Here is a 21557-nt window from a genome sequence, read left to right as displayed (position 1 = left end):
CCAATATTACAACAAATTGTGCATGGAATTCTTCTTATTTCGATCTTTTCCATATTTTCTGTGTATCCTTGCACAATATTTAATTGATGATTGGGCTGTTTTTGAATTTTCTCTATGGACATTTTTTTGTTCTAGTATCAGTTATTATTAAGGCTAATCATTCCTGATATATGTTTAAGGCCTCTTCTTAATCATACTTATGTTTGTTTACTCGGTTTGCGAAAAATTTGAATAAATAAATTGTAACATGTACCTAGTTGAGTGTTTGAATTCTTATATAAGTCTGTTTTATTTCACCTAAATTTTTAACAATAAGAGGTTAGTATAGTATCCTTCTTGGCCAAACAAGATGGTTCTTGGATATTTTCAACATATTGGGTTATTAAATTTACAAGATTGGTGAGCCAAACGATGTCTGTCATCAGTAGACGCAGTAGTGTTAGTGTTTTTTTCTTTCCCCGTGAATTAACTCTGAAACCTCATATAAAAATGACCAACATAATTGTCTTGTTTCAATTTTTTTATTGAAATCACTATCTGGATTTATCTTTATTAAAGATATGCTTTTCCTCCCCCTTCCCTACCTTTACTACTGTTGGTTTATGTTCAACTTCATTTCTTTTAACTAATATCTAATAGCTATTACTAAATCTTAGTTTTATTTGTGGAGTTCAGGCAAATACACATGTCAATGTGCATGACGGTTTAAAGGATGTCAAACTCTGGCAGGTTAGTAATTGCTTTGACTTGTTCATATTGAATAGGAAACAGTGTGTACTTCGAACTCAATCTTTAATAATTTCTTCCTCTCTTTTAGGTGCATACACTTTTAAAAGGATTGGAGAAAATCGCTGCCAGTGCAGACATTCCAATGTGGTTTGTGGAGACTTTAACTCAGTTCCAGGAAGGTTTGGTTCCTTCCCTTTACATTTAATGTTCAATAAAGTTCTTCAAGGGCCATTTTATCGGTGTCAGTAATTTTTTTCCTAAGGGCTATTCTGACTTTGCTGCAGTGCTCCTCATTCTCTTCTTGCAATGGGAAAGGTAGATCCTTCACATCCTGATTTAGCTGTTGACCCACTTACTATATTGCACCCTCGTACCAAGTTGGTTCACCAATTGCCACTGGTAATGCATTCGTTCAAGTATATTTGAAGTTATATATAATCTCTCTCGCTTTAATTCTGTATTTCCTTGTCAACTTTTCTTATTAACTTTAACTTTTTGGGTTGCATCCTTTCTGTTTTAGTCAGTGCATATTCATCTTTTGCAAGAACAATTGGTGTTGGGTATGAGCAGCATAGACGGAGATTGGACAGCACAACAAATGAACCTTTATTCACCAATGTCACTAGAGATTTTATTGGATCTCTAGATTACATATTCTACACAGGTAAGCTATCTTGCATATTATCTTACTAATAAATCTAACATCCTGGTTTCTTGCTTGTGAAGTAACATCATTTGTTTTTTCAGCGGATTCCTTGGTTGTGGAGTCGTTGTTGGAGCTATTGGACGAGGAAAGTTTGAGGAAGGATACAGCTCTTCCTTCACCCGAATGGTCCTCAGATCATATAGCTCTGTTAGCTGAGTTCCGCTGCTGCAAAAATAGATCTAGGCGCTGACTCATAAGGTACTATTTACTAATATCACTCCTTATTCCCTTGATAAATGAATTGTCCTTTACACCCTCTTATGTTTTGATTTGTGTTGGTGTATATATTTTATTTTATTCATAATTTTTTAAAAATAATAATTTTGTTAGATGTTGAGAGACGTGCTAAGTAGGGGACATAGACCTAAAACTTCTCCTTCCATTTTATCATAATTCCCACATAGATAGACCCTTAATGACTGGCAATCTCTTAAGTTTTCTCCTCTTGTTAAATATGAACACTGAGCCCAATAGGTATGTACCAGTTTTGTTTGAGTCTCTTTAAAAGTTGAAGGACTTTTATCAGCTGGAGTAATCTCTTGGTGTGATGAAGGATTTCCCCTATCTTATATGCCATTGATATTTTTTTCTCCAGGATTTGACTGTTTCACTGATGATTTTTACAATCTTATTGTGTCTGTACTCGTCCTTGATGTGTCTTGTTTCCATTCCCACATTGAATCGTTCTTGTCTTTGATCGTTTTGTTCCACTACCACATTGGGTAGAGTTTTGGTCCTTTTTATGTCTTTATGCTTTACTACTTTTTTTGTGGTGATGGCTCTCAATTTTGTAGGTCGGATCCGGATATACGTAAACAAAAAGGTTGAAAGAATCAAGCATTTAGTTGACAAGATATTGTAAGAGTGGTAGATCATGGCCTTTGTCTTTTTTCCCAGGTATCTCCCATGTGGGGTCCTTGCAATGATCTGCTTTGTATCATGCTACCTTTGTTTCATAGAAAATTTATCATCCCTTTTACTGATTTGCTTACTTCACCCTCCTCTTCCCTAATATATATATTTTTTATAAAGTGAAAGCTTTCTTATTTTCCCACGGGCTTTATACATCTAAAACTCAACTAACTAATCAATCTTTCCATTCTTGAAGTCCTTCTGATCAAGTGACAGCTGAGTGCTGAGTCCAGGGCTTATAGATATCTGTCTCCATTAAATTATAATATATCTTGAAAACTGTTTATCTCATTTGCTAACCTGAAAGTTTACTAGTTTAGGATGGCGTATTGATTTAAGTTTGTGAATTTTGTCACATACGAGGTGAGTTGCCTAGCATGGGCATAATTAATGGAATAGTAGGTTTTCGGCTCTACCTCATAATTTCTGGTAGATAGCAAATACAAATTATTTGCAAGAATATCATCAGCATTTTCTTAAATTAGAATGATGTAACTGTAATGATGCATTTCTATTATTTAATTTCTGTCCATTGTTAATGTAAAGAGTTATAAATTGACAGTTGATAATGCATTGTCATGTAGACACAAAGCTCTCTCTTCTATTTTTATTATATTTTGTTGAGATTATGGATATTAAGTACAAAAGTCAATTTCTTCTGCTCACTTGGCAGCATATAAATATATAATTGTGTTAAACTTTTATCGTATTACTATTTAGTTAATTTGATTTTATGCAAGTTATTTCAAGTTGTACATAGGTACTTGAGTATTGAAAATTAAAGTTTGTGCCATAGTATAATTGTAAAGAGATTACTACTATTATTGCTCATGTATTAATGGCCAAAGATCCAATAAAGTATAGACGATATTTCAAAGATACTCTGATGATGAACGAACTAACGAAGTCGGAATGAACCTCATGATACCATCAACGACGTGTGAATATAATTATTGCACTGGTTAAAAATTCCACCAAGTGAAGGAGGGGGTTCTTCTAGTTCAACTCTGAAACTCTTTTGCACTTTATTTCTATCGGCTTGTAGTGCATGTCCCCTGTAACATTAACTGCTCGTTGAAAAGGAATAAAGAAAACGAACGTAATAGTATTGTAGTTAATTTTATATTGACCTGTTTCTTCTGGTAATTATTACAACTGTTAATCTTTGATCACTTTCAGATAGTGATATTAAACACTCGTTAAGTAAGCAGTGAAGATTGTAATGATGGTATGATAGTAAGATGGGAGTAACAATATTCATTTTATAAGTACCAATGTTCTATCCCCACTCATGATTAGTGATACTAACGTGGATGATTGATATCGTTTGGTGCGCGATATACCTTACTCTTGATAAGGGATATTTACAAACACATAAATTTTGCTCCTTAGAACATTATTAGTTGAAATATTAGTTAAAATTTAAAAATGGCAACTAATCCTTTCATAATTTTTAACATGTAATAATAGAGTTTAATTTAATGCACTGATAATATAAAATGTTTTATACAGTTGTGTAATTATATGTTTTTTATGATCATTTACGTCAATGTGAAAAGTAGTTATTTTTACTGATATAATATTATATAATTGGATGCACGTATAAAATTTTTTACACTAATAATGTATCAAAATTAAATTCGTAATGATATTTAATTTTAAAATTATATAACTATTTTTATTTTTATAAAAATAAAAAATGTGTATTGAAAAAAAATATCAATACACGCATATTAATAACAACTAACAAAGGAGAGAAGATAGAAGACACTATTTTGTGTACATTTTTGTTTTCAAAAAAAAAAATATTTTTCTTTCTAACTTTGATATTATTATTTTTTAAAATTATTTTTCATTCTTATTATTTTATTCTTCATGATAATATAAGAAATTTTTTATCATTAATAATAATGATTTGGAAACAATACATGGCAAGAAAATAAGGTTATTAATTAAAAAGTGATAATATATATTTCCTATTTTTTGATATAAAAAAGAATAATGGTATCTTTCTCAGTTTCTCTCTCTTGTCTAAGTGTTTCCCCCCAAAGGCAGAAGACAACTCGACAAGACACAAACTCGAACCCATTTTGCGATTACTTCCACTGTTCCCTCCACATCCTCCCTCAGTAAAACCCTAATCTTCGATCTCTCTTCTCTTTCTCTCTCTAAAACCCACACTTTCTCTCTCCCCTCATCGATTCCCCTCTCCAATCTCCTATTCTCGTAAGATCTCCTAATTTTCCGCCTAGGGTTTCTTCGGATTGGGCCTCCGTCAAGGCTGGCGGGTACTCGAGCCATGTAAATGGCGGATCCGTCAGGTATCTGCCCCTGCAAACGTCGTATTACAGTTACAGTTACAGATACAGTTACGGGCGGTAGCGTCAGAAGCAGCAACAGTAGCAGCAGGAGAAGAAGAAGAACATTGGTGTTGATAGGGTCAAAGAGTGAAGCATGCTGAGCGTGCTGCGAGTGCACCTCCCTTCCGATATTCCCATTGTAGGATGTGAGCTCACGCCTTACGTGCTCCTCCGCCGCCCAGACAAGACCGTTACCACGGATGATGTTTCCGAGACCAATCCCTTAGATGGCCATTTCTTGCGTTACAAGTGGTTAGTGCACTGCCCCTATTTGCAGCTTCTTCCCCTCCCCCCTCTTCCTTTTCTACAAAAATTTGACCTTTTCTGGGTGCTATTTGAATTGCCTTTGCTTTTGATGACTTTGGGGGTAGTTGCGTATACATGTGTAATGTGGGTATTTGAGCTTCATTGTGCGTGTCGGAGGATTACTTTATCTGCTTGTTTACTTTGGTTATCTGGAGATAGTGTTTGCTCCTAGGTCTTGGCTTGTTTCATATATTGTGTATTCTTTTCTGATAATATGAATTGAAAGTTCATTTTATGTAGAAAGCAGTCGGATTACTCTTATTAAGCGGGATTTCATATTGTTTGGTTTCACCATTAGTTGATATCATTTTTGCTTCTTTTTTATTATATCTTCATGTAAGTATTGTTGTTTTCATTTTAAACAAAAGTTAAGAAACAGAAATAATAATAGTAGTACAAAACCTGTTCAGCACAATATGAATTGACTGAAGTATGTAGTGCTTAGAGAATTGGGTGCAGTATCAAAAGAAATTTTTATGATTGTGCTGTGGTGCTCACAGATGCCTGTCTGGCTGTCCAAAGAATTTGTTCTGATATTGCTACGCCATTCCTGTACTGCATGATGTAGTCATATATGGCTCCTTGGGTATTTGCATCTATGCCCTTGTCAGCTAGTCCTCTAGACAGTATTGGCCTGCACAAAATTATATAGATATATAGGGAACCTGGGACTTCAACTTTGTTACATTGTGATATGTTCTCAACAAATCACTACATTTAGATTTTGTTTCATAATCTCTAATACAGGACTGTGGATTTGTCTTCCAGTGTATCATTGTGATGTTTGAGATTTTAAGTGCATATGTTTATGTTAGTCACTTAAAGGTATTTTAACGAGTTCATTTACTAGTAAATATAGCATATAGGTTCTAGATGTAATGAAAAGCTCAACATAAATACCAAATTTTATGTTAGGTATTGCAAATGATTTCTTTGATAGTTTGTGCTGATGTTTAGTTATTTCTTAAACAAATCTAGTTTAGTGTTAATTTTTGTGGAAAATTGGCATGCAAAATGCATTTTTTAAGGAGAATGTGACCATCACTTTCAGTTTTTACAATGGGGAGCTGTTTACTGTTGCCTCAAATGCAAGAAAAATGTTAAGTGTTCTTTTAATTTATGATTTGCAAGAATGTTTATGGTGTCACTTTGTTTATCACCAAAAGTAATCTCTACGTCTTAATAGTATTCTTCTATACATAGTTTTTTTACAAAGGTGATTCTCCAAATAGTTGCTCTGTTTTTTGACATGATCATTTCGACATTTCTTATGGCAGGTATCATGTACAAAGTGATAAAAAGGTTGCTGTTTGTAGCATACACCCATCAGAGCAAGCCACCCTGCAGTGTCTAGGTTGTGTTAAGGCCAAAATACCTGTTGCCAAGAGTTACCATTGCACATCAAAGTGTTTTTCAGATGCATGGCAACATCATCGTGTCTTACATGACCGTGCTGCAAGTGCAATCAATGAAAATGGAAATGAAGAGGAGGAGTTATTTGGGCGTTTTAATAATTCTGGCTCTGGATCATCAAATACTAGCTTATCTGCCTCTGCATCAAGTGCTAGCTTGACAAATGGATCTGCACCATTGTATCCGGCAGCAGTTACACAGCGAAGCGGTGGTGAAACGTGGTTTGAAGTTGGACGCTCTAAGACATACACCCCTACTGCCGATGACATTGGTCATGTCCTGAAGTTTGAGTGTGTTGTAGTTGATGCAGAGACAAAACTTCCTGTGGGGCATGCTAGCACTCTACTAACGTCCCGTGTCATTCCTGCTCCTTCACCTAGCCCACGACGAATGATACCTGTTGATCCGATGGGGCATTTAGATGCTGATGGGCGTATAACATCTTCAGGATCTTTTACAGTTCTATCATATAACATATTATCTGATGCATATGCCTCAAGCGATCTTTACAATTATTGCCCTTCATGGGCTCTTTCGTGGCCATATCGCCGGCAAAATTTGTTACGAGAAATAGTTGGTTACCGTGCAGATATTATTTGTCTGCAGGAGGTATGTTCATCTGCTTTTGGCTGTTATCTATACTGATCTTTAATGACATCTGTTTTTCTAAATTTATTTCTAATTTTATTTTTTTAAAAATTGTTTTGAATAAAGTACTATTTGTTTTATTGTACTGTTGCAGGTTCAAAGTGACCATTATGAGGAATTTTTTTCCCCAGAACTGGATAAACATGGCTATTATGGTCTTTACAAGAGAAAAACAAATGAGGTGGTTGCCGTGTTTTAGTTTGTTTTGACAGAATTTTTAAATTCGTTTCGAATGTTTAATTATGCTTTGTGAACTTGCAGGTATACAATGATAGCAACAATAAAATTGATGGTTGTGCAACATTTTTTCGTAGAGACAGATTTTCACATGTGAAGAAATATGAGGTTAGGGATTATTTTATGTGTACTTTGTAGTGTTTCCAATAATTTTATACTCAACTCAGTGATATATGCACACAGGTTGAATTTAATAAGGCTGCACAGTCATTAACAGATGCCATGATCCCCACCACCCAGAGGAAAACTGCCTTGAATCGGCTTGTTAAGGTGACTTGTTGAACATAACTTGTCACCTTTTGTATGCCGAAGATAGTAATAGTATCTCATAGAAATGATGCTTACCGAGTTTCCATTTTGTCTTTTAGGATAATGTTGCACTAATAGTTGTTCTAGAGGCAAAGGTTAACAATCAACCTGTTGATAATCCAGGAAAAAGGCAGCTTCTATGTGTGGTATGTTTTTTCTATTTTTTGATTTATTCATGTTCCTTGATCACTTAGGTGGTTGTCTCTTCCCTTTTGGTCCTTGATGCATCTAGAATCTGCTCTGTGGAATTATTCTTCTTAATATTCCATTTTAGTCAGAGTGGTCATCCCAATATATGTTAGGCATGTTTGTGTCTTTTAAGCATGCTCCTTCTGAAGCAGCTTTTTCCACTTGATTTTCTTCTTAGTATTCCATTATTATTAAGGATGGTAATATGTGTTGGAAATTTGTTTGTTTCATTTAAGCATGTTTCCTTTCTCAATCAGCTTCCACTTTGATTTTTGATGGCCTATTTTCTTAGCTATGTGTTTTTACCTTTTAGGCTGGTTCAAGAACTGTGGATTAGGCAGATGCTGAGGTGTTTACTTTTTTTCTCTAAATAAACTCTAGTCTCATTGAAAGACTGGCATAAATGTTTGGCTTCAAAATTTTGTTGATTCTCTTTTAAATGAATTTTGTTTAAGGGTGAATTATTATTCCTTTAAGAAAGAGATGGTATTGTCTGCCTTACTTTTCTTGCTTAGGTTTGAATTCAAAATACAATTTTTATCAAAATAATTGCTATTGCTAAAATATAATTTCTTATGGATGCTAGGCAAATACTCATGTAAATGTGCAGCAAGATTTAAAGGATGTCAAGCTCTGGCAGGTAAGGCATTCCCTTCAAACGTTCATGTTTTACATTGTGTTTATGATGAGTGTAATGGTTAAAAATTTTCTTCCTCCCTCCGTTAGGTGCATACACTGTTAAAAGGATTGGAGAAAATAGCTGCTAGTGCAGACATTCCAATGTTGGTTTGTGGAGACTTCAACTCAGTTCCAGGAAGGTTGGATTCCCTCTCTTTATGCTTAATTTCAATGCATTTTTGCTCCACAAGGGAATTTTTTTATCATTATGTGTAATTTGTTTCTAAGTTGTATTCATACTTTGTTGTAGTGCTCCCCATGCACTTCTTGCAATGGGGAAGGTAGATCCTTCACATCCCGATTTAGCCGTTGACCCACTTAATATTTTGCGCCCTCACAGCAAGTTGGTTCACCAGTTGCCACTGGTAATGTATTCATTCATTCAAGTACAATCCATAATGTAATTCTTTTTATTTTGTTGGTTTTTTCTTTGTTGTTAGGTACAGAACCTATGAAGTAGTATGGTCTCTCACGTTGGTTCTATAAATTCCGCCCTGTTTTTTCTTCCTGACTCATCTTACTTTGAATTTCAGGTCAGTGCATATTCATCCTTTGCAAGGACAATGGGTCTTGGTTATGAACAGCATAAACGTAGACTTGACAGCACAACAAATGAACCTTTATTCACAAATGTCACTAGAGATTTTATTGGCTCTCTAGATTATATATTTTATACAGGTAAGCTTTCTTGCGGTATATGATTTATAAACCTAACATCATGGTTTCTTATTGTGACGCATTATCATTTTTGTTTTCTTTTCAGCGGATTCATTGGTTGTGGAGTCACTATTGGAGCTATTGGATGAGGAGAGTTTGAGGAAAGATACCGCACTTCCTTCTCCAGAATGGTCCTCGGATCATATAGCTCTCTTAGCTGAGTTCCGCTGCTGCAAGAATAGATCTAGGCGTTGACTCATAAGGTACTATTACTCCTCATTCCCTTGATAATTCATTCTTCTTACTTCCCTTCCTTCCTGTGTTTTTATCTTTCCTAATTTAAAGCATAATTGTCATATTGTGCATTATGGTGTATCAATTTTGTAATGTGTATCATAAGATACTTAAATATATATGTGAACTGATGCCATAAAAATTTCATAAAGATATAAACAAATAAATATATGTTCAAATTGCAAAAGCAAAGCAGAATTTTGCATGTGATGAAGGATTTTCCCCATCTTATGTCTTTGAGCCATGTTATGTTGAGGGTTTTCTTAATTGATCATGGATCTCAATTTGTGTAGGTCAGATCCAGAGATACACTTAAACAAAAAGGTTGAAAGAATCAAGTATTTAGTTGACAAGATATTGTAAGAGTGGTAGATCATGGCCTTTGTCTTTTTCCCAGGTATCTCCCATGTGGGGTTCCTTGCAATGATCTGCTTTGTATTATGTCACCTTTGTTTCATAAAAAAAAAAGTAATTATTATTATTATTATTATCCCCTTTTACGAATTTCCTCCTTTACCTTCCTTTTTCTTTCTTTATAAAGTTATAGCTTTCTTATATTCTCCAATGGCTTAATAGATCTAGCAATTAACTAATCACTTTTAAGTCCTTCACATCAACTAACTGCCGAGTTTATGGTTTAAATATCTGCTAATAATGCAGCATTATATTACGTATGTCTTCAAAACTGTTGTTTTGCTAATCAAGTGCGTGGCTAATTGTACTGACAAGTTTGAAATGGGCATGGGGACTGAACTGAAAGGGTAAATTATCATTTTGGTTTCCAAAAGATCTAATTTTTGACAAAATGACATTTGATTTTCTAAAGATAATTTTAGTTTGATAAAATGCACTAAATATAAAGACATTTGAAAGAACTCTAGTGACTAGATTTTAACGTGATATTTTATAAGTCTATTTAAAAAAGGAGATTTTGTTATCTATGTGAATTTGTTTTTGTCACTTTTTGTGTGTGTTGAAAAAGGGTCTAGAGGTTGAATTTTATTGTTTTTTAATGTATTTTCTAATTAAATTTCTAAATGTTTCAATAAAAGGTAGACCAAATATATAAATGAGTTTAATTTTGATATATTGATTGTGTAATTATATTTGGTCTCTGGGATGATTAGTTACACGGTTAATGTAAAAAGTAGTTATTTTTTCTAATGTCAAGTCATATGATTGAATGTACGTGTAAAACGATTTTATACTGAGACATCAAAATTAAATACATACTTGAGTTGCTTGTCAAATGTGATGAAATGATGTTTTTTGTAAAATCAGAATCATTTTTAAAGGATTAAAATGTCATCTTTTAGTTATTTTATTAAAAAATTATTTTTTTATGCCACAATGTCTTCTCTTTCATAAGGTACTATTGGTTATGGTAGGTGCATCATTTAAGGGCTTACTATCCAACAATGAAAGAGAAGACATTAATTTGCCCATTATGGTTAACAAGATAAAACATGACGTGCGGTTGGGGGAGTTAAAAGTGTACCTCACGAATATCATAAGTGTTTTGGATGTTTGTGAAAAGAGTTCAATTTTTGGGCAGAATTTTACTTCTTTTGAATTTTGTCCTCTTTTCTGGGCCCTGGCCCTGATAGTTTACCAAAAACAAAAATTGTTATTTCATTATGGGAATTAATTTCTTCTCCAAGATATATATGTATTATATATTGTTTTCTGTTTTGTATTTTTTAATTTTAAATAAATGGATGAAATCACCGAGTGAAGCACAAAAAGTTTATTCCGTGAAAGATGAACGAGATGTCTCATCATTCATATGGCAAAACTTGCACAAACAGAATGACAATTTGAAAATATTCTTTTATGGTGGAAACTCAGGTGCAGTCGACTTCACATGAAGTTGATACCTGAAAGCCGTTAAATGATTTGACTAAATTTTCATCTGACGACTCTCAGGTATCAACTTCACGTGAAGTCGACTTCACCTGAGTTTTTACTTTCTTTTATATCAGATACATAATTCCCCGTAAAGTTGTATGTGGTATCACCAAAAAGGAACAAAAGATTTCAATAAATTAGATTACAGACTTCCAAATGGAAGTGATATCGCATCACCACCTCATAAAATATGATATGATAAGATAAGATACGTTAACATTAAACTAAAAAATGTTTCTAAGCCCACCCAAAAAAAAAAAAATTCTCGACTCAATGATGCTTCTAACTAGCTAAGATCACATAATTGTGCACATGGATTCTAGATCATGAAATGGATGCTTGTGTGGTGGTGGCAATGGTTGAGAGTACGCCAAAAGTGGAGACTCAAAGTAGTGTGTTCCATAGCTTGCATAAGGATCCACTCTTCCCTGAATACCATAATTTCGAGAATTATGGTAATAATAGGGATAATAAGGCCTCCTTAATCTTGCATCAAAACATGAACCGTCAAAAGGGTAAGGGTTTCTTTCCACATAGTTATTGTTGTTGTCGATTATATAGTGTTGCTGATGTTCACAATAACATGACGGGTAAGGATATGAACCCTCATGGCAACAGTAACCTTGACTCATCTACAATACAATATTATTTGTCACAAGAAATGTTATTGGAACCCCACCCATTAAATGGAGTGTGAATTCTACATTGTCTAGGTAACACTATTCCAACAATTCAATTTGCAGCTTACAAGATCAAACAATAACTAGTTATTAGCATCAAATAGAAGAAAAAGAAATTGAGAGACCAATAGCAAGATAAAAGAAATTAAACTAAATATTTGAATGTTTATAGATCACTTACCATACATGCGGGATACATAGTTGGAGCAAGAGCGACCAAAAAGAAATACTTGGGTTGAGATGATGAATGATGATAGAGAAGTGGAAGGGAAGATAGCAATTATATATAATTTCCCCTCAAAAATTAACTTGAGCGAGTGGTGGTTTATTTCTTTTCCTAAATGGTATTCAAGACCGGGTATCATTCTTATTTAATGAAATTATTTTGCATGGGATATTATTTATAGAAATTAAATATTTTCTTGTCATATTAATGACTTATTGTCTTATTCTTAAACATACTTTTTTTTTTTGGAAACACATTAGCATATTTCCCATAGTGACCAATATATATGTTTAATAGTCGATATGATACGTATGGTAATATTTCCATCCAATTTGAAGCAGAACCCTTTTTTAAGAAGTAGAACTTTTTTTTTTTCTGATTGGATTTGTTGGCATGGTGCAAAACAAAACATGAAAAATAAGAGAAGAAAATATATATGCAAATCCTTTTGATTTACATCAGTAGCAAGAAGAAACACACAGAAAAATAAGACAATTATTTAGATGAACTAAAATCATCTATCAATAATAATATTAATCCATTTTCATACTCACCTTACAAAAAGATGCAAATAACTAATAAAACTGAATTGAAATACTTATGAACTGGAACATAAGAAGCAAAACTTTTGCCTGGACTTCTCCCCATATGCCACCAAAAAGTGGTAGTTCTTCAACCCATTCTTTTAAGTCATCATTACTTTTCTAAAGTAATGCATGCATGCCCGGATGAGCATAAAGATTGTTCTACTTCTTGCTTTTTATAGCAATGTAGATACATATTAAGCTACTAGCCATAGAGTGAAGAAGAAAGCTGATCATGTCAAATGAACCTAAACCTCTGTGAATGTCTGTCCCATATCTCTAAGGCCTGTACGGTGATTGATTCGGGACACAGAAAATATGTCCAAACGGTCCCCCACTGACCACTGTCCCAATATTTTGGAATGAACAGAAAAAGGCAATGAACGTCTATTTGATCCACTCTCTCTTATATATCTCTTCAAATAAATTTGTGTCATCTATCATCTTTCTATTTCATTTTTGAAGCAATCTCTAAATTCAGCCTAAGCAGTGTGGTGGGGGCATAAGCCAACTAACAAACTGTTATTGGCTCCTTCGTACCTATTTATGAGAAGAATACTGTGAGGGTAGATGATCATCTCTTACCGTATTAATGTACAGAACATGAAGAGGGTACTGCATTTATGCAGAAGATTGAAAGGACTACAGAGAGAGGATTTTTCGCAGCTATATGTTGGGGCATGAGGGGGTAATGATGGGGGTGACTTTGGTCTATGGTTGAACAAATATTTTTATGATCTTTTGTTTATAGAGTTTGGGAAAATAGGAACAATCTTGTCTTGTCATTTCAAACATGAGGTGCCTTCAGAAAACAGAGGAATGGGACACACACAAAAGAGTTTTGAATTTCTTCTGGGAACACCAACGAGAATCTGTGTGAGATATCCTTCGTGAACGTGAGTGACTCTTGCAAAGACATATCTTGTCACTTGTCAGAAGAATTATGCTTATTTTGTTTATTATGCTTGAGTTTGAGTGAGTGAACTGTGAAAGTGCATGTGTATTCCTTCTGTTTGAACCATTTCAAGAAAAAAAAAAGAAGAAAGAAAAAAGGAGACATGAAAAGACAATGGCATTCTTGGTGAACGCTTGCTACAAGCAAGGGATCACCCCTCATCTCATCTGATCTTCACCGCGTCCTTTAATTTGATTGATGATGTTATTATTCTTATGCTATGCGATACAGAAAAGAGGTGATGAAGCATGCAATGCATCAAGGGTAAGAGAATATTGACCATGCTGGATTATCCAACAGAAAAAAGGGAACATGTTCTTTTGTTAGTTAGAGATATAAAGGTCTCATAGTCTATTTCTCTTTTCAAATGACTATTATGGCTTTCTGAAAAAAAGGGGATATCTCATACAAGATATTATTGCGAAAGAAACTCGTTAAAATTTTGGAAAAAGACAACCAGAATGACTAAATACTGACATAAGTATCTCACGAGGCTTTTGGTGAGAACATTGTTTATTCACCGAAAAAAACAAGGATCCCTTTTTTTTTTTTTAATGATAAAAACAAGGATCGCTTATCTCTAAAAAATTAGACATCATTCTTAACATAAGCATAGTTAAAACTGGATCTGCTTCTTTCAAAAGTGCAGAGACTTTTATAGTTTTATGCGTCTCAATAGTCAAAACTATCATCAAAGAACCCATTTCTGTGACAGGGTGTGTTACAAACTTCTCGTTTTTTGTTTCAATTTGATTTTTTTGTTTGTAGGACCATAAAAGACTTGGATCATACTTGACACCTCTGTTGGGCCTTTAACAGATCCTCTATTGCTGTTCTACAGTTCAATTTGATAGGCCTAGAATTACTCTATAGCTTATGTATAAATTTTGTTCACTATTTTAGAAACCAAAAAACACTTATTATTTTGCGGACGAATTCTTGTAAAAATGTTGTGCGACTAGATAACAGTCTGCATTTTTAACAAGTAAAAATATCTTCACAATGGTGCAATGTTACTTATTCTTAGGTTTTCACCAAAGAGCCATTTACAAGTGTTTTTTTTTTGGACTCCAGTCCATAAACGTTGGCCCATTATCTTTCTCTGATCACACTCACTAGCCAATTATGCTTAAAGCAAGATTATGAGCATCATCCCCCGTGCCCGGCGCCCCACCTCCCCCTCCCCCCAAAAAAATCGCCACCGAGAAAAAACCATAACAAAAACAGGAGTGCTAGGGTTATATTGGGTTTTTTGTAAATTATTACCTCCAGAAGCGTTTCCCTGCAAGCATGAACCATTTCGGAGACAAAAATTGCGTTTTTCAATTTCTCAAGCTCTGCCACCACCACCAGCAGCAATGGCGGCGGAGCATAGTGAAGGTGCGGCTCAAGTGGGTGAAGAACCGAAGCCTCGACCACATCATCGACAAAGAAACCGATCTAAAAGCCGCTTGCCTCCTCAAGGACGCCGTGAAGCGCTCCTCCGCCGGATTCCTGACGGCGAAGTCCGTCGCCGACTGGCAGAAGCTCCTCGGGCTGACAGTCCCCGTCCTCCGTTTCCTCCGCCGCTATCCTTCCCTCTTCGAGGAGTTCCCGCACCCTCGCTGGCCATCCCTCCCCTGCTTCCGCCTCACCGACACCGCAAAGCTCCTCGATTCGCTCGAAGAAGAAATCCACCAGAGCCACGAAAACGACGCCGTGGAGAGGCTCTCGAAGGTGCTGCTGATGATGAGAACCAAAACGGCGCCGCTGCACGCACTCCAGCCTCTGAAATGGGACCTCGGCCTCCCCGATTGCTTCGAGAAAACCCTAATCCTCAAATTCCCCGAACAGTTCCAGCTGGTAAAGTACCCTAACGGCGTGAGCGGACTGAAAATATCGCAATGGCGGGAAGATCTGGCGGTTTCAGCATTACAGAAGATGAATGAGTGCAGAGAATCGAAGAGAGGAAAAGCGGCATTAGTATTTCCGATGAGGTTCCCGAGAGGTTACGGATCTCAGAAAAAGGTTAGGAGTTGGATGGAAGAGTTCGAGAAGCTTCCATACATATCTCCGTATGCAGATTGCAGTAAAATTGATCCTGAAAGTGATCTGATGGAGAAGAGGGTTGTTGGAGTTCTGCACGAGTTTCTGAGTTTGAGTATTCATAAGAAAACAAAGAGGAACTACCTTCGCAGTTTGAGACAAGAGTTGAGTCTTCCGCATAAGTTTACAAGGATTTTCACTCGCTACCCTGGCATCTTTTACTTGTCTCTCAAGTGTAAGACTACTACTGTCACTCTCAGAGAAGCCTATCAGAGTGGCAAGCTTGTGGATCCTCATCCACTTGCTCGCCATAGAGACAAGTTCTACCATGTCATGAGAACCGGCCTTCTCTATCGGGCCAAAGGCGCCCTAGTAGAGGAGGCCGATCCTCATGCTCATGGAGGAGAGGATTCTGAAGAGGTTGAATCGAGTGATGAGTTGTGTGAGGATGAGGTTTCGGATTCAGAAGATGAATAATTTGTTTTAGTGTTGGTTAAACACATTCTTTGTAATTTAATCTTCAGATTTTGTTTTTCCCATTCTTGAATCTTCAGGCATGCATATGCCCATTCATTTTCAGGTAGTTTCTTGTTTATAAAGAAACTCAGGAAGACAGGGACAAATAATAATACAAGTGTAAGTAGGAAAAAATCTCTAAACAAAAACATTCCAGTAGAAGTTAAAAGATTAATCCTTGAAACATTACTTGTGAGTAAAGCCAGAAGTCAGTTACCTTATACACTGACTAGCAACTACTCAGTACTGAGTGGTAGTAGCTCAAATTCATTTACATATTTAGATTAGATTTCTAATTTCTTATTGATATACTTAGTCATCGGTTTTGCGCTTCCGTTTGACCGACGGCAAAATAATAATAATAACAAACAGAATAATGTAGTGAAGTTCATAAACATAAAGCTTGGCTATCAACAAACAAGAGCCACGAGTCCCACCAATATACTTGGAAAATTGATGACTATGTTGCATTTCATCATAAAGTAAAAGAGTTAACTGATGGAGAATCTTTCTCATAACTTCATTCAGTTAATTCAAGTATCAATTTGTGCACAAAAGATCGATGATATAATTTAATTAACATTCACATACAAAATTAAACTACAAAATATTGACAACATCTTGTTATATAAGCATTATTAGTACACATGTCCAATTCAAAATGATCATTGATTTTTATTTCTTATACAACTTAATTAAAAAGGACAATAAAAAATAAATAAACAAGCCAAATTTTAGAAGACAAAAATGAGAGAAGAGAACATCATCATGATCAAGAGAAGTTGAATCGGCACAACAAGAGTTGAAGCAAAACCTTTATCGTTATAAGGCACGTAGGTGTAAGGATTTGGAGGTGCATAACCACCATAGGCATATGGAGGAGCATAAGCATTTGGAGGACCATTCTAAGTATAGTAATAGGGAGCAGGTGGTTGGGTACAGCACTCAACACCGCCACCCCCACCACCAGAACAAGAAAGACATTTATTACTCTGTCCTCCTTTCTCGGGTGGTGGTGGTGCACCATATATAGAGTAGCCGGAAGATGTCGAGCTCCATAAGTAGGGTTCGGTGGAGATTGTTGTTGACATGGAGGCGATTCAAACAAGAATTTGGTGATGAAGGGACATCATTTGATGGATCTCCATAAGCTTCAAGATGAAAATGGGGTAATGATAACAAAAAGGGTATGGCTACTACAACAAATAGATACTTTAGTGGTGGAATCATTTTTTTTTTCTTTTGTAACAACTTTTAGTAGTGTATTCTTTCGATATGAAAATTCAATGGTGCGGAGGACAAAACTTTATTTGTAGACATAATAGAATTGTCCTTATATTATAGTACTCATTAGTCATTACTTGATAACTATAACATATGAAGCAGGGGAAAACAGAGTGTTCTAGATTCTGTGTTTTCATTATAACGAACCAGCATAAGCATGTCATAACTTTATTTTGATATCTATAATTTTTTTTTTATGCATTTCGTCTATAAATATTTAAGAATTTTGATTTAAAATGCAACAAATTAAATATTAATATAACACATTTTATCATCTGAATATTCCACATTTTATCCGCTCTTAATCCGCGGGTACCCGACCCTACCCGTGAGTTACAAAAAATATACAACATTATTATATAACTTGATGATAATTTAAAATAGAATTGATTTTTATATAAAAAAAAATTAAATTATCAATTAATAATTTTTTTTAGTGGTTAAGGATCTTTTGCATTCAGTGAGAGGTCTTTGATTCAACATCCACTTAAAACATATTTTTATACAAGTATATAACATAAACATATATAGAGTGCGGGTTGGTCGGGTAGGGTTGAGGCTTAACCCGCACCCTACCCGACCCGCACGAGAACTCTACCCGCACCCTACCCTATCCGCTGCGGATCGGGTTGGCAACTCTACCCGATCGGGTGGGGTCGGGTTGGGTACCTACGAGTAGGGTACATATTGCCACCTCTACTTGTAAGACCTTTGTTCCATTCATACTTTTTAATGATGATTTTTTCTTGATTTTAGTTATTTCTTAAAATCTGTTTATGAAATATTACCATTTCTTAATAAAAATGCAGCACAATATAAATAAGGCAGAAACTCGACTGCAGGTGAAGTTGCTTCTGGATGGTTGACACGTGTTACTATATGGTTTAAAAAAAATCGGTTTATTTTATACAAATGATTTATTTAAAAAAAATCGATTTGAATTGGACCAAACGGTTACTTTTATTCCCTTCTTCTTTGTTTTCACACGTTCATTCTCTTCCAATCCCTTTTTCAGAACTAATATCAAACTTTTAATTAGGTATGTTCTTCTTATTTATATTTCTTAATCAAATTTATTATTTCAAATATATTTGGAATACGTAGAAAATATTAGTTTTGAAATTCGGTGTTAATGATTTTGTGGGAATCGTGTTTAACATAGTTGGTTAATATGAAGAAAGAAAAAATGAATTCTTTACAAGTCTAAGGAAGATATCATAAATGCCAACATAATTCATCGCAATTTCATGTGATAGAAGACAAAAATGTAATTATGGTATAATGTAGACTATTTGATAACATGAGCATAGTTGAAATTTTGGCATGATCTCTTCCATATTTGTTGCATGTCTCTTTAGTTGGTGATGTTATAATTTATTGTGATGATGATAGTTTAATTGTATGAGTTAGGTCCTTTTTATTTGGTTGGATTTTTTCTATGGCTATCCTATTCTTGATGGCAATGCCAAAATAAATATTTTCATTAGTTGTTCTTTTTTTTCTCTATTTTTGGGTTGATTTTATTTTAAAAAATTTGATTAAAAATTTTTGTTGTAGACAAATTAATAATATTATGTTCAATTATTTAAGGAGACCAAATTAATAATTTGATTAGATACTTTTGTTTTATTGAAAATAAATTCTAATTTCATTAAAAATAAATTCTAGTTGGTAAGTAAAAACACAAAAACGTGCATGACAATGAAATCATAATTTTTAGGCAAGTAAATTATCGTCTTATTATCTTAAAAAAATAATTTATTTATAGAATAATATTAAAAAATCAACAATAATTTACATGAAAATAATTTATTAGTAAAATAAAAGTTAATTGATTGCATAAAATTTAATTTAATGGTAAATTTGTAATTGAACATATTTTTAAAGCTTAATTTAAAATCTGTTTACAGCTTAATTTAAAAGCAACTGTAAATGTAAGTTATGAGAAACAAAACAAAGCTCATCAAGAAGATAGAAAGTAGAGACACAACAAAAAGGACAGATGATACCATTTATGCCATTTCTATAAAAAAAAACGTGAATTTTGTTTTTTTGTTTTTTTCAGAATACTAAATGTTACTTTTTCAAACAATTTGTATACATATATATTTGACGAAAATTAAATAAATAAAAGTTTTAGATAAATTTAAAGAAAAATTGGTCAATAAAAATGAAAAAGAAGAACATACCAAATTCATCAGTTAGGAATTTAGGAATAACACGCAGAAAAAATTGAAATTATTTTAAAGCTAGTTATTTGATCTACTTAAACCGATTTTTTTAAATAAACCATTTGTATAAAATAAACCAGTTTTTTTTAACCATATAGTAACACGTGTCAACCATTCAAAAGCAACTTCACCTACAGTCGACTGCAGGTGAGTTTCCACCTATAAATAAATAATAAAATTAAAATCTATTAAATATCAAGTATTACACAAGATGAAATCAAAGTAAAGCAAAAGCTAAAATATCTATGTTTAAAGACAAGCTAAGCTCTCAACGTACTCAAAGGCTCTGTACCATCCCATAACTCCTGTAGAAGAATAATAAAGACGGGGATTTTTTTGTATTTTCAAGTCAAAGTCAAACACATCGTAACGGGTATGATCCTTTAATCTCAGAGCAATAACTTTTGTTTCTATCTGCACAAACAAAGCCATCTCATCATCATCTTCACCATCTTTAATGAGATGGAGTATGCTGTAGTTTCCAGCAGGATCTGTATTCAAAACACGTTTAAGAGTTGTACGTCGAAGATCAAAGCTGTGCATAAGAACCCATGACCTTGATGAAGAATAATCATCTTCCTTCAACCGGAATACGCGCATACCGAAATCAAAGTCAGCTCCAACCAAATTCATGTAACCGCATGCAGGTGCAAGAATGTATCCATATCCATTATAAGCTAGTTTTAAGGGACGTTTCAAGTCATCCAAGTAACTAGAGCCACCAATATTAAGATCTTGAGGCGCCGGAGGCAAAGGAGGCATGTCATCCTTCACGCACTCTGTTTTCAGATCAAAACGCAGCGTCGTTTTGCTTTTGTTACCGATCCAGTAAACTGAGTCCTTGAAATAAACACCATGTGCAAGATCCATGTCTAAGGGAGCCGAGAAGGAAGAACCGCATTGCTTCCAGGCACCGGATTCCGAGGAGTAAATCATGGTTTGGTAACCGTCTTCCTTTGAAGACTTGCCACGGAAGATGCAGATCAGCTTATAACCGAGAAATCGCAACGGATCAAAAGCCAGAGAGTACTCCGGGGAAGGTGATTTATCAAACAATGGAAAGGGTGAGAGCAAGCGTTTCTTGTCTCCGGTGGTGGGATTATAGATAAAGGTGTCACCGAATCCGCGGAGAAGCATCAAGCCGTTGCAAGACTGTAACATAGATGATTGACATAGATGAACAATCATCGGGAACTTTGGGACAGAATATGCGCCGGCGGCGGCACGGTCTACGAATCTTCTTATTGAAGTAGAAGAATGTTAATTCACGATGTTGAGGATTGACGGTGTCGGGATCTACGATCAAACCGGAGAATCTTGTTCCTTGGACGGTGGCGCGGCGGCGAGAGAAGTAAGGCTCAGAGATGAGAGAGAGCCACCGCTTGGAGACACGTTTGAAGGTTATGACATCTCTGAGGGGAAGACGAACAAGGATTTCAGTGAGTAAGGCATCGCTTCCTTCAATTACTTCCATTGAAGAAGAAATTAACTCTGTTGTGGCTCATGGCTTTCAATGTTCGACGAGTGTTACTGTTTATATAATCTCAATCCCAGATAAGATACCAGCTAAGCAAGATAAGTAGATAACTTTTTAATTTTTTATATAATGAATTGAAAAGATAGTTATACATTTTTTTTAATATCTTAGAGATTTTAAGATATTCAAGTTCAAAATTTAAAAAGGTCGAACAATCTCATTACTCATTAGTT

At 34.7% G+C, this 21557-nt stretch overlaps 3 protein-coding genes, 1 long non-coding RNA gene and 1 pseudogene across 5 annotated transcripts; 3 read left to right on the top strand and 2 right to left on the bottom strand.

The window, feature by feature from the left end:
* LOC112755944 (carbon catabolite repressor protein 4 homolog 1-like) overlaps positions 1–2496 on the top strand; it is an 8338-nt pseudogene extending 5842 nt beyond the window's left edge.
* Positions 2497–4124: 1628 nt separating this feature from the next.
* On the top strand, positions 4125–9942 carry LOC112755943 (carbon catabolite repressor protein 4 homolog 2). 2 transcript variants are annotated; one of them, XM_025804294.3, is made up of 12 exons: positions 4125–4959; positions 6291–7035; positions 7169–7255; positions 7336–7419; positions 7495–7581; positions 7680–7766; positions 8396–8449; positions 8536–8627; positions 8738–8852; positions 9021–9165; positions 9251–9407; positions 9732–9942. In XM_025804294.3, exons 1-11 carry the CDS (start codon positions 4802–4804, stop codon positions 9397–9399), a joined length of 1803 nt encoding a protein of 600 aa, XP_025660079.1. In that variant the 5' UTR covers positions 4125–4801; the 3' UTR covers positions 9400–9407; positions 9732–9942. The 2 variants fall into 2 exon arrangements, with proteins under 2 accessions (XP_025660079.1, XP_025660080.1); XM_025804295.2 differs by having other exon boundaries at positions 4346–4959; positions 9737–9942.
* Positions 9943–11453: 1511 nt separating this feature from the next.
* On the bottom strand, positions 11454–12365 carry LOC140173530 (uncharacterized). The gene is made up of 2 exons (XR_011862708.1): positions 12208–12365; positions 11454–11978 (listed from the first exon to the last, which is right to left on the bottom strand). It is a non-coding gene; the product is annotated as an uncharacterized lncRNA (long non-coding RNA).
* A 2329-nt stretch (positions 12366–14694) lies between these two features.
* Positions 14695–16355, top strand: LOC112755941 (protein WHAT'S THIS FACTOR 9, mitochondrial). The gene has a single exon (XM_025804292.3). It carries the CDS (start codon positions 15082–15084, stop codon positions 16291–16293), a length of 1212 nt encoding a protein of 403 aa, XP_025660077.1. The 5' UTR covers positions 14695–15081; the 3' UTR covers positions 16294–16355.
* A 3741-nt stretch (positions 16356–20096) lies between these two features.
* On the bottom strand, positions 20097–21321 carry LOC112757870 (F-box protein At5g07610-like). The gene is made up of 2 exons (XM_025806420.1): positions 21043–21321; positions 20097–20999 (listed from the first exon to the last, which is right to left on the bottom strand). Exons 1-2 carry the CDS (start codon positions 21319–21321, stop codon positions 20097–20099), a joined length of 1182 nt encoding a protein of 393 aa, XP_025662205.1.
* Positions 21322–21557: the final 236 nt, after the last annotated feature.

The sequence above is a fragment of the Arachis hypogaea genome, chromosome 6 (genome assembly GCF_003086295.3).
Source record: "Arachis hypogaea cultivar Tifrunner chromosome 6, arahy.Tifrunner.gnm2.J5K5, whole genome shotgun sequence".
NCBI classification, from domain to species: Eukaryota; Viridiplantae; Streptophyta; class Magnoliopsida; order Fabales; family Fabaceae; genus Arachis; species Arachis hypogaea.
This window is presented reverse-complemented; position numbering and strand designations above follow the sequence as displayed.